The sequence below is a fragment of the Drosophila ananassae genome (assembly GCF_017639315.1).
Source record: "Drosophila ananassae strain 14024-0371.13 chromosome 4 unlocalized genomic scaffold, ASM1763931v2 tig00000073, whole genome shotgun sequence".
NCBI classification, from domain to species: Eukaryota; Metazoa; Arthropoda; class Insecta; order Diptera; family Drosophilidae; genus Drosophila; species Drosophila ananassae.
The window spans coordinates 949639-963235 of NW_025319042.1; the positions used below are offsets into that span (position 1 = coordinate 949639).

The window sequence follows — 13597 nt, forward strand, 5'->3', positions numbered from 1 at the left end:
AACAGCGGTATCTGTTGCGAGTGTGCTGATAACTACTGAATCTATGATAGTTGATGTACCAAGCAAAGAAAATGCTTCATCTCCTATGGGTGCAGGAGAAATGAGTGGCATGGGTGGATTCTAAGTAGAATGAAACCGTGGAGCAATTGCTCCACGGTAGTTCCAAAAAATCTCACATTTTACTATTCGTTAAAGGTAATACGTTTGGTGCAGAAATGCACTACTGTTTGCATCCGTTTCGCTCCTTTATATTGTGGTTGTCTAATAACAAAAAGGCAGCATAAGAAAACTATAACCCTTGTATATTTATACTATAGCTGACCCAAGCAACACGTCATACCGCGATTCATTCCACAACTGTACGAACATTACAATATGGCACATAGTAAACGATGTCATGAAAGTAGCTGACACTGGAATTCAGAAAAAAGGATGATGTCATTCCAGTGCTTGACACTGGAATCCAGCATTTCCATAATCATCAAAACATTGTATTTTAACAAAAAACAGCTATTTTTATGCTTGCCAACTTAATAAAATTCCTGGATCCCAGTGTCAAGCACTGGGATGACACCCTCCTTATGGGCCAAAATCACAATGTTCGTACAGTTGTGGATTCATTCGCGGTATCTCGGCATAGATTCCGCTAACAAGTAGCGGAATGACGAATTTGTCGTTTTTCAGATTGTCGTAAGTCAGTTTAGCTATAGCATAATGCTATATTAATAAATAATCTATATAATACTATTAAATATAATAATTAAAATCTAAATTACTTTCTCTATAAAAGGAGAAATTTACCTTAATGAAAATACATATATATTTAATATTGTTTTTATTTTTTTCTTGCACTCAACTATATGCTGACGAGGAAATTGCAAAATTTGATTTACTTATTGGCGAGATAAATGAAGCAAGCTTCACTCTTAAAGGTGCAATAAAGGTTACAGTAGAACCAGGCTGGCACATATATTATAAAGATCCTGGAGATTTTGGCCTTCCCACGTCTATTAGTTACGAAGGTAATGCATCAGATATAAATATTCACTGGCCTATTCCAAAGGAACATAAAGATAAAGTAGGGAGAGAGACGTTTGTAAGTAACGTATATGAGGATATGGTATTATTTCCCTTTAAGATGAATATATTTTTAAATCAAGGGTATATTGACCTTAACTTCCATATAAATTATGCGATATGTAAAGATAGGTGCATCCCTAAAAATGTTGAGATAAAAATCAGGCAACCATTAAAGGATTTTATAGATTCTGATATCAATAAACTTATAAATGAGTGGTATGAAAAATAGAGTTCTCATGGGGTAGGTGTCATTCCAGCGCGTGACACTGGAATCTCATTTACTTTTTTGTTCACTATGTGAGGAACTTGGGCCTACAAGTATATAAACATAATGGTTTCACATAAAAAATTTAGATCCCAGATACTGTCTCTGCTGTCAAACAAATTATCCAACAAAATTACAATTAAATGGTTGATTCTTTTTAAGAATACCAAAAAAGACATGCATTAATTTTCGCATTAACGCAAGAACTATGACTTTTGGACATTTGCCTTTACTTGCTAGACGCTGACAAAACTTTTGAAAATGATTATTATGGTTTTTGACTACTATAGCTGGCATATAAAGAGCTTTTCGAATACGCTCAGATCCTATTTTGCATATGCAACTTCTCTTACTTACTGACGATCCCGATTGATAATGTCCTGGCAGCAAAAGCTGTAAATTGTTTAGCATTGTCAAAGTTATCAACTGATGGCATTTCTGCGACAACAGCAACAGCAGTAAGATATCCTATACCTTTTATAGTCTTAAGGTTTTCCACCATATTTTTTAGATGTGGATAGTTATTTATATGCTCATTAATTTCTTTTTCGAGAACAATAATTTGCTCCTCTATTGCCAAAATTACTTTAGATATAGCTTCTTTGCAACTGGAATGCATATTTTTGTTTTCCAAGCGATTTGTCTGTTGCACCTTATCATCTTTTAGCGATTGCATGCAACGCCCTCAAATGCCTCATTTCAGGTGCAATGGGCTTCCAAAGAGCAGGTTTGTTGGCGATACAAAATCTAGCTATCATAACTGCATCTGATTTATCTGTCTTATTTCTGAGCAGCTCACTTTTGCCAAAAGCTTTCTGGGTTTACTATACTGACATTATGTCCTAAATCGTGCATAAAAGTAGCCAAATCTTCTCCATACCAACTAGTTGCTTCAAGACATAAATGAGTAAGATTTGCTCCATGGCCATTGCACCAAACTACAAGTTTTGCAAAACCATCTTGATTATTTTGAAAGACTTTGTGTCGTTTTTTACTGTCCACTAACAAACAAACATCAAATTTCTTTTTTGAAATATCCACACCCAAAATAGCATTTACTTGCATAAAATTGCCTCCAAGACTATAAATAAACTGAGAGTTTAGACTAACCTTGTAATACGGGATATAATTCCAAAAGATACTGTTCAGTCTTTAACTCTATGGGAGGGAAGCAAAATCTGGCTTAATGGCATTAGTGTCGCATCAGCTTCACCCTCCCTGTGAGGTATTTTAGCTCTAATGCCTCACATCATAAAGATACAAGTGTCACGCACTAACTGTACGAACATTGAGATATAAGAGTAATTTGTACCAAGAAAAAAGATGTCATCCCAGTGCCCAGACACTGGGATCCAGATTGGACACTAAGTTGGTGAGTATAAAAGTAGCTAACCTTATGTTAAAACACAATATTTTTGGTGAGGGGTTGCATTAAAAGCTGGATTCCAGTGTCAAGCACTGGAATGACATCGTCTTAACATTGTACCATATTACAATGTTCGTACAGTTATGTGTCACGCTACTTGGATGACAAGAAAAGATACCGTCTTGTTAGTCAACAAAAAAGTCATAAAAATTCTCCAAATTGCATAATAAAATCAAAAAATACTTCCAACTGTGTAGCAGTATACAGATTATAGTTAGTGGATATGTTGATAAGTAAATTAGTTACATATAAAACAGCAGAAATTTACTTATCAACATATCCACTAACCAACAACATTCAATAAATTTGTGTAAGATGCCATTTTACATAAGATGAATTAGAAGCATTTTTTGATTTTAAAGTACTAAACCTTCAGTTAACCTTTTAGCCCTATAGTTCTTGATATGATCTGGATCAAAGGCCTTTTTTGAACTTAAAACACCAAAAACTATATGAAGTAACTTACGCATTGCAGCACCAACTATGGCCATAGCATGCTTGCCTTTCTCTTTTAATCTTTCGCAAGAAGCCATAATGATAGGATTATGCTTTTTAGCTGCTATAGCAGGAAAGTACATTGCTTTATGTAATGTTCGTGAACCGGTTTTACTTAATCTGGGCTTGGCATGTACGGATGAGCCTGATGTTATATTTTGTGGTATAGTTCCAGCATATGCTGCCAATTGCCTAGCATTTATAAAGGCTTTTATACCAGGAATTTCAGCTAAAATAGCTATTGCTGTTTCCTCTCCTATTCCTGGAATAGTTAATAGGAGTTGAAAATCTTCCAACAATTCTTTGTGTTGTTTTAATAGTTCGCGTATGGAGTTTTTTATTGTTTCTATTTTTTGCTCTATGTTCATTGCAAGGTCTTCCCAAGCATTTGCAACTTCTTTAGGCAGTCTCTCTTTCTTTTCTAAATGATTATTTGCTAATGTTAACTCATCCTTTAACGCATTTGAGCAACGATAAAGATGTTTTAATTTTTTCTTTTCAGGAGAAGGTGGTGTCCAACGAGAAGGTTCCTGTCTTTGACAATAATCTGCAATAATCTCTGCATCAGTCTGGTCATTCTTTTGTCGTGTAAGCTTACTTTTTGCATAAAATCTTATGCAAGCTGGGTTTACAACACTAACGAAATATCCAGCGTTGTGGAGGAACTCAGCCAAAGCTTCGCTATAACAACCAGTGGATTCCATGCAAGCTTTTACTTCTTCTACGTTATGTTTTTGTAGAAAGTTCAGTAGACCTTGAAACCCAGTATCATCATTTTTAAATTTCCTTTTCCTAGTTTCACGCTTTCCTTTTTTACTTATGAATGAGAGAGAAACATCAAAGCGTTCTTTTGAAACATCTATACCTAAAAAGTTGTTGATCATATATAACTCCATATACTACTATTAAAAATGAAAAGTAAGGCTTACCTTGTGAATACAGAATTAGAACCATTTAGGCCTTTCTACGATACCGTCCAGCCTCTACTTTTGAGAAGGGAACTCTTTTCTTTTCTACAGATTTTATATCTAAGGAATCTTCCAGAGTTCTTCCCTTCTCCACCTAATGCTTAAGCTTAAAAACACTAGATGCTTTTTTCAAGATACAAGGTTTCTAGAATGACGGAAACGAAGTCATACATAGAAAATAGGTTAGGTATTTTCAATTTTTGTTGTATACTCAAATAAAAATCTCACTTTTACAGATGGATACAGTAAAGTTTGTTTTATTACTGCCAACAATATTACTCATGCTAGTTGCTGGTGTTTACCTATCGATTAAACTAAAATGGCTACAGGTATTTAGATTACCATACGCCCTTTCACTCCTTGGAGCTAAAAAAGGAGAAAATAAATTTTCTTCTATAGCCGCTCTGTTTACAATTTTAGGGGGAAATTTAGGAGTAGGAAATATTTCAGGAACTGCTGTTGCTCTAAAAACCGGAGGACCGGGCTCTATTTTGTGGATGGCGATAATTATTGTTATCACTTCTGTGATAAAATATGTCACTTGTTATCTAAGTATAAAAACCAGAAAGGAAAAGAACGGACGGTTTATAGGTGGCCCTGTAGCCTACATGGCTGATGCATTTAACTCTAGAAAAGCTACAATTGTGTTTCTAGTTGTTATGATAATGGTTTCAATAACAGTTGGTAACCTTGTTCAGGTAAATTCTCTATCAATACCACTTAACATGATAGATGTGCCTGTAGTCATTGGTGGCATTGTAATGGCCATAATATTTTTTGTTGTTGCAGCTCTCAGCTTAAAAAAAATTAAAATTTTTATATCAGCTATGATACCGATAATGACGGTAAGTTACCTCACACTTTGCGGTATCATATTATTTAAATTTAGTGAAAATATTCTTCCTTCTCTAAAACTAATAACAAGCAGTTTTTTTACAACCAGTAGCTTTAACTCTGGTTTATCTCTAGGTTTGATTCTAGAAATGTTGACTATTATTCAAGTAGGAACTTTGCGAGGTATTTTTGCAACAGATATAGGGCTTGGCCTTGAAGGAATCGTACATTCTTCAATTGTTCCTAAGAAAAATAATAATAAATTTATTATTGAGCAGAGTCTAATTACGATAATATCGCCTTTTATAGTTGCGTTTATAGTGTTTATTACAACAATGGTACTGCTTGTCACAGATTCTTGGGTCACTGATTTAGAGAGCACTAACATGTGCATATTTGCTTTTAGAAAGGCAATGAATTGGCCTTATATTGACTATTTAATTATGGCCATAATGTTTTGTTTTGCTTTTACTACTATTTTTACTTGGTTTTTTTTGCTCAAAACAGACAATACGCTATGTGTCTATGGATAATAAATACACTAAAATCTGGGTTGTAATTTTTACCTTGATTATTCCGCTTGGTGCGATAGGTAAAGTTCAATTGCTATGGGATGTTGCTGATATTTCGATCGCCGCTTTGTTGTTTATCAACATACTCGCTATACTCAAGCTAACCTCTCAAGATCCAGAAGTGTTTACTATGAGTAGCAGATATTTGAAGTTGCAAAAACAGAGCTATAGCTAAAGCAATTTAGGCTATGCAGCTGTTGTGATATAAGAGTGATTTCCGCCAAGAAGGATGTCATCCCAGTGCCCAGACACTGGGATCCAGGAATCTTGATTGGCACTAAGTTAGTGAGCATAAAAGTAGCTAATCTTATGTTAAAACACAACATTTTTGATGGGGTTCGTGAAAGGCTGGATTCCAGACTGGAATGACAACTTAAATCGTTTGATGTTACCATAAAATAGCTTGTGTCATCACATTAGTAACACAACCTTCCTTAATAAAAATTCAACCAATGCTTGTGATAATTATATTAGCTAGTATTAGCTAGAACTAAAGGCAGAGGGTTATTAGTGAGGGATATATGGGCACTAACGATACACAACAAGAACACATTTATAATGAGCGCATTCAAGAAATTTTTCCTTTATTTGATAAAATAAAAAAGGAAGACGACCCAATTTATAATGCTAGAGTTGATTTTAACACAGTAAAGTTTTTAACAAAACACGCCAACTGGAATTGGGACGAAGAAGAAAACAAAGATAAAGCATATGGAGTTATTCTTCAGAAATGCGACAAGACAAAGAAAGCTGGACAAGAGCTTGAAAGTGAAGTTAAAGAAAGGTTGAAAGAGTATGTTGATGATGTTGCAGGAGTTTCAATATACGGTAATCACGCAAGTATTACGCTGGGAGATAACAAAAAAGAGTTTAAAATTAGCGAATTTTTAAATAGTGATTTTTGTGAGAAGAATGAAATCTCGGGATTTTCAACATTGCATAGTGATGGAAAGAGCGGAATGCATGGTTTTGTTGCCGAGGAAGAAGGGAAAAAAATAAGACATTATGTCGTAACTGATGGTTCATATGAAATGACTTTAAAGTGGTATGCGGAGGGGAAAGAATGTAAGATCAAAATTAAGATTGATGCTAACGGTGTAGACCTTGTTAAAGGTGATGATTTTTCTCTAGAACGGTTAGAAGTAAACAGAGATGTAAAAATAGGTGGTTTATTCTTGCATGAAATAGAATTCAGGGAAAAAGGAAAAGTGAATGAGGTGCAACATAATAAAGACAGTAACGAGCTATCATCTGAAACTACAACAAGAATTGATGTTAATAGAGATGTTAGCGTTCAAGCTACTGATATAACTCGAAAAAAAGAAGATCACCATTCACATTTTGGACCACAATCTAACAGCAGAGGGCAGTCTTACGATAGCGGAATTGGAAAAGATTTTGACGATAAAATTAATTCTCAGGAGGCTAAAGAAAAGCGTGAGCTTAGACAAGCAGCACGAGAAGCAAATTCGGGAGGTCAAGTTTATAACCTACAATCGCTTTTTGAGGAGAATCCTCAGAACAAAAAAACTCCTCCGCCACTTCCACCTAGAACTAGTTCACTACCACCTAAAAAAGGTGTTTTCGATGAGCAAGGGGGAGCCAAATCTGGAAGCCAAAAACCAGATGACTTGCGCGAAAATGAGCAAACACCTAATAATCAGCAAAAAGGTGCAACTTCTGATTCTTCAGATAGTTCTACTTTCACCAAGTCTGTAAGCCACAATCAAGATAATAGGCAAGAAGATGAACGGTATGACAATCCTACATTTGGACATGCTGTACCTGGAAGCCAAAAACCAGATAGAAGTGAGCAAACACCTAATGATCAGCAACAACCTAAAACCCAGCAACAAGAAGGAAATAGCAAAGGCGATCTGTTACAAGACATCAGAAATTTCAAGAAAAACAACTTACGGCACATTGATGTTGATGATAGAAAAGCATCAATTGCAGGAAGTAGAAAAAATAACCCATCACCGTTAGAGACATTAAAGGACAGAATTCCTTATTCATCTTCTCCAGATAACAGTGATAACCAAGATGCTAGTGATGCTAAGTGGAAAGAAAGTGAACAGCCGCTCTCTGCTACAGCACTCAATAATAAAAGTGACTCGGGCTATTCATCTCCAACTCATGACAATAATGAACAATCTCAAGTAAATCCTGAACAGTTAAAGAAGAGCTTAGAGAACATTGAACAAAGTGATCAAACTCCACCTGAAAATCTTCTTAAAGAAATCAGAGATAGATCACAGCAGGATAATAGAGGATTAAGGCAAGTTGATCCTACTGATAAACTGTCACAAGATAAAGAAGATGGATTGCAAAAAGACGATTTAGCAGATGTAAAAATAGTGGAAGGTCCAACTGTTAGTGTCTCTGCTTCAACACCAAATAGTATAAGTGATTCAGGCTATATATCTCCAACTAATAGTGATAGTAAATCTCAAACAGATTTAAAACAGGTAGGAAGGAAATTAGAAGAACATATTAGACAAAGTAATCTAACTCTATTTGAAGAACTTAAAAATACATTAGGTCAAGAAAATCTCGGGTTAAAACCAGCTGATCAGAGTCAGATTAGCGAAGAAACTAAAAAACGCTTGAGAGAAGTTGGGTTGCTAAAAGACAGCTCAACAGACATAAAAGCAAACGATTCGGGCTATTCATCTCCAACTCATGACAATAATGAACAATCTCAAGTAAATCCTGAACAGTTAAAGAAGAGCTTAGAAAACATTGAACCAAAAGAAATCGGAGATACGAGTGAGTTAAAAGGAGCATTGGGAAACCCGGATAAAGGGTTAAGAGAACCGGCACAACAGGCTACTAAAGAAAATATTCCTAAAGATTCATTCTCAGAAAACATTTTAGAAAAGATAGGAGAAGGTAAACAATATGACCCTATACGTAAGTGGTTAGAAAAAACAGTGGCAGAACGAGAAAATAATGACACTAATCCAACTGTAGATCAAAATAGCGAACTATATAAATTACTAGAGAAAGATGAAGCACAACTGAAAGCTGGAGTAATAGAAGAAGAAAGAGGAGATACTTTAACAGAACACACTGATGGTTATGATCGCAATAGAATTGCATTAGCTAACAGAAATAAAAGACCACTAGATTGGGCTAAACAGGTTGCTGAGTCACAACAAAAAAAAGATACTAATAAAGGTATTTCAATATAAATTGAAGTTAAAATAATTGCTTAGCAAACAATAGGTTTCATGTAATGGTAACCCTATAACGGAAGAGTAGGAGCCGCGTAAGAACAATACGAACACTCCAGCTAGGCCTTGTATGTTGCATCCCCCCGCCCTATTTTTCCACTCTTCTGATGCTAAATAATACTTAATTTCTTGTTCACTGAGACGTTTAAATTTCACTATTGTAACCACAGTCCTGATATGTTGTTTAGATTGATCGGGAGTTAATAGACATACACTGGTGTATACTCTATGCCTTCTTCCTGATAACAAGCGGATACATTTTTCTGCTTGCTCAACGTTTTCAGCTTTGAGCAATATCCTTCTACCACAAGCAACAACTGTATCAACACCAAGCACAAAGTAATTTGGATTTGAGCTTTGTATTTTCTCCGCTTTACTTTTTGCCATACGGATTGAGTAATCCTTCGGAAGTTCCTTTTTTAAAGGGGCTTCATCTATATCTGCTGGCAAAATTAAACCTGGCTCAATGTTTATTTGTTTTAGTAAAGCTATACGCCTTTTCGATGATGAAGCAAGAATAAGATTATTTAGAGATCGTTCTGTCACTTGTACCTTTAAGCCTTCTAATGATCCTACCCTTTCTCGCATTCCTATCGTAAATGCTCATCTCAACTAACACCCTATCCCCTATAATGATGCGTATTTTACTTCTTCTCACTTTCCCTGATACATGACAGATAATCTCATGTTCATTGTCCAGTTTCACTCTAAATTCTGCTGCAGGTAGTAAAGCAGTTACTGCCCCTTCCACTTCAAAAATTGTTTTCGATTTCTCGTCTTTTATCATATGTTATATTATAATTTAATAATCTTTTTTAGTCTACTATAGATTTTAAATTATTATCAACACAAAAGACCTTTTGCGCCCCACTTAAGTTGCAACTTAACCCCAACCATCTTCACAATGATACCCTACCTACGTTTCTACTCTCTGCCACCTTCTAAATAGAACTTATAGGACTTATGTTGAAAGATAAATCATTATCACAATTTTCTTCATCGCTATCAAGTCCACTATCAACGCTTAAAGATCTGAGTAATGTTGTCTTCTCTCTCAGTGGAACATAAGACTCATTATCAACGCTTGAAGATTTGGATAACCTTTACTTCTGTCGTGGAGCATTACCAGACTCATTAGAAATTTCTCCCGTTAATTGATTGTTGAAGCTCCTTTGTTCATCAGCACGAATTTTTTCTTCCAGTCCATCAAGCATTCCTACCAATTCATCACCCCATTCATTTTCTTCTTCTAATAATTGTTTACACTTTTCTTTCTCACGCTCTAGCTCGTTTCTTAACTCTTCGACTTTATCTTCATCTTTAGTGAGTTCAAGTGTAAGCACCTTATCTCCTGGAAATTCCTCGTACTCGTTTTCTAGTTCTTCAATGTTGAGTTTTAGTCTCTCTTCTCCAAGTGTATCTTGTAAATCGCTATCCTGCCTATCTGATTCTTTAATCTTTTGCTCAATTTCTACTTGTACCTTATATTCCTGATCTAATTCTCTTAGCTGATCTTTCAAGCGCTCTTTCTGCTGGCGTCGTTCAACCATTATCTGTTCCGCATCTTCTCGTGCTTGATTTAGCTCTTTTTCCAAATTCTTCTTTCCTGCATTAACAATTTTCAGCTCTTCCTTTAGCTTTCTTTTTTCTTCATATACACCTTTAAGTTCTTGTGCTTTCCCTTGTAGCTCTTTTAACACACCTGCTAATTCTTCATTTTTTTGTGCCAGTTCAGTTTGCAATTCCGTGTTTTTTTGCTCCTCTTTTTCAAACCTGTCTTGTAAATTGCTATTCTGCTTCTCTAACTTTACAATTGTTTGATTAGCTTCTGCTTGGGTTGTTTCTAGTTTCTCCTGTAGTCGCTGATTTTCTTGTATTAATTCATGGTGCTTTTTATTTATCACTTGCAACCCTGCTTCTATTTCTTGCTTCAATTCAACAGCTTCTTTTTTCAAATTTGACATTTCTTGCTTCAATTCAACGTTTTTTTCGGACAGCATCTGATTATTTAAAATCAATTCATCCATTTGTTGTGAAGCAAATTCTGTCTGAGTTCCAGTGTGCTGTAAATTGACTTCCGTTTTAGTTTCGATTTGTTGTGAAGCAACTTCTGTTTGAGTTTCAGTGTGTTGTAAATTGACTTCCGTTTGAGTTGATGCATTGCTATTAATAGAAGGAGGAAGGCTATTGTCAGCATCAACTTTAGGGTCTAATTCCCCCTCTGGTTCCTTGCGATAGGCCACTATAGATTCATTTTGAAAATTGTTATTAGCAGTAGGTACAACATCAGCAGCCTTACCTTTTTCTAGTACAGCATCATATAAGGAGAGACCTTGAATATATAATTCATCATTTTGCTTTATCAATTCTAAGATCTCATCCGATAGCACAAAATCTTCATCATTAAATTTTAGTACTTCAGTTATGCCATCGCTACTCACATTTATAATCATGGTACACATTTCGGATCCATCCTTTACAGGCCAAGTGCTTTTCATTTCATAATATGCGCCCTCTTTAAATTCATAATATCTTTCCTTACCTTTCCGATGAGCGTGTATTTCATGTTTTTTATTGCAATAGATATTCAGCTCTTTAATATCTTTCTCTTGCTGTAAAATGTCACTCATCCTGGTTGGCTCACTTCTATTGTAATTAATAGAGTTGATATTCAAAACTCTATAAGCGTTATCAGTTTCTGTGTAATAAGCTTGAAGCTCTACGCCTTTCCTTCCAAGATATTTACTTGCAGCTTTTTTTCCCTGCTCTGCCAACTTTATGCATTTATCTATATCTTTCTTAAAGCTCTTATTAGCAGACTCTGTTACTGCTTTATCTATGTACGTTTTTTTAAAATCTCTATCATTTATTAGGTCATAAAAACTCCACTCATCTCTATAAGCCTTCTGTATAGCAGTGAAGTCACTTTCTTCTTTCAAAAGCATTAAGAAGCTTACCTTGTCTTCTAGGTCTTTTAGTTTAAAGCCTGTTATTATCTTCTCTAATTGAGAAAATTTTTCAGCAGGATTATTTAAATTTTTTAACTCTTTGTATAATTTATTATTTTCTGCAATTGAGCGGCAGAACTTTATTATAGCAGAGTCCTTAGTGAAAGAATTGTCTTTTTCCATTTTATTGATACAGTCCTTGAGGGATGTAAAATGCGATTCAAGCCATGACGAATATAGATCGTATTCATAAGATGCCAACAAGCAATGTATTGCATTCCAAGCACATGATGCTACCCTTATAACTGATTCAACATCATAATTCTCTGACTGATTACTTGTTTTTCCTGCCTCTGCTGTTTTTTCTTCCTTAGCCAAACTTCCAGTCATAATACGCCTCCTTAACTATATTTATATTATACCAATTAACATATATTAAAAGAAATCAAACTGTATAACCTCGTCCTACACTAACTTTTATGATTACTTAATTGTGTAAAAATAACTGCAAGTGTTAAACTTGAGCTTTTATTTTTCATTATACATTTCTTACTACATGTTTATACTGCTGTCTTGCATAATAGACTATTCGAAGTTACACAAGTATTTTTTTTATTAGATAAGAGTTAGTAAGAGCCTGTTCATAATTTTTTCAGAAGTAAGGCAGTGACAGCCAGAACGACCATTTGTAGGCTAGTATTGAGTTTTCGCTCACAATTTTTCCACAATCTTCTACATTTTTCTAACCAAGCAAAAGATCGCTCCACAACCCATCTTTTGGGCAATACAACAAAGGAACGTAATTCATTTCTTTTGATCACTTCAACGGTTGCACCAATAATCGTTTTTATTTGAGTTACAAAATTCTCTCCAGTATAGCCTGCATCAACCAGTACATTTTTAACTCCCGAGAGGTTTTCTTTTGCATTTTCGACCATTCTCACAGCACTGCTACGGTCAGTTATCTCTGCTGTTGTTGTATAAATTGCATGCTTGCGTATCTACTGCAATACGGCCCTGAAATCTTCTTGCCTGCATCATAGCTTCAGCAGTATCTGCATTTTTTATACTCTGTGCATCAATTATGCAGAAGCTTTTCCGACCATTGTTTTGTCGCAATTATTTTTTTTTAATACCAGCTCCAGAACACTTTCTTTATTTACATCTGGTTTTTCACTCCACTTCTTAAAATAGTCGTAACAATTGCGCCATTTTGGGAACTCTTTTGATACCATTCTCCACTGGCAACCACTTTTTAACACGTATAACACTCCACAAAATATATCATGTAAATCAAGTGTTCTTGGTTTTGTCTTCTTTCTGCAAGATTCCAGATCTGCTACAATAATCTCAAACTTTTCTCGACTTATGTCACTTGGTTATAAACTTCGCATATCCTACTTTATATACTTTATCCTCTCACTTTATCTCTTTTTTGAGATTACGTACAGGCTCTAAGATACAAAGACGTTTTCAGAAATCTTTAAGCTTAATAACATCCTCTCTCTTTGGACTAGTTGAGATTAGATGAATTGGTACACCTATTAATTTTTCTAACCCTTCTATATATTTTATTAAATTGATAGGCAATGTTTCAATCGACCTTTTACCTTGAGTGTTTTCTTTCCAGCCAGGAAACTCTTCATATATTGGCTCTAATTCCCCTTGTATTGAATGCGATGCGGGTAAATAATCATACATTTTTCCGCTATACTTGTAACCAGTGCATATTTTAATTGTATCAAAAGAATTAAGCACATCTAATTTGGTTAA

General features: G+C 35.0%; 1 protein-coding gene across 1 annotated transcript; it reads right to left on the minus strand.

The window, feature by feature from the left end:
* Positions 1 to 9704: 9704 nt before the first annotated feature.
* Positions 9705 to 13231, minus strand: LOC123257887 (trichohyalin-like). The gene is made up of 2 exons (XM_044717856.1): positions 11176 to 13231; positions 9705 to 11118 (listed from the first exon to the last, which is right to left on the minus strand). The coding sequence occupies exons 1-2, from the start codon at positions 12212 to 12214 to the stop codon at positions 9980 to 9982; spliced, it is 2178 nt and encodes a 725-aa protein (XP_044573791.1). The 5' UTR covers positions 12215 to 13231; the 3' UTR covers positions 9705 to 9979.
* Between the last annotated feature and the right edge of the window lie 366 nt (positions 13232 to 13597).

Coding starts and splice junctions, on each gene's coding strand:
- LOC123257887 (XM_044717856.1), bottom strand. CDS start 12,214: ATGACTGGAAGTTTGGCTAAGGAAGAAAAAACAGCAGAGGCAGGAAAA. Junction 11,119..11,175: donor TGATGCTGTACTAGAAAAAG/GTAAGGCTGCTG, acceptor ATGAATCTATAG/TGGCCTATCGCAAGGAACCA.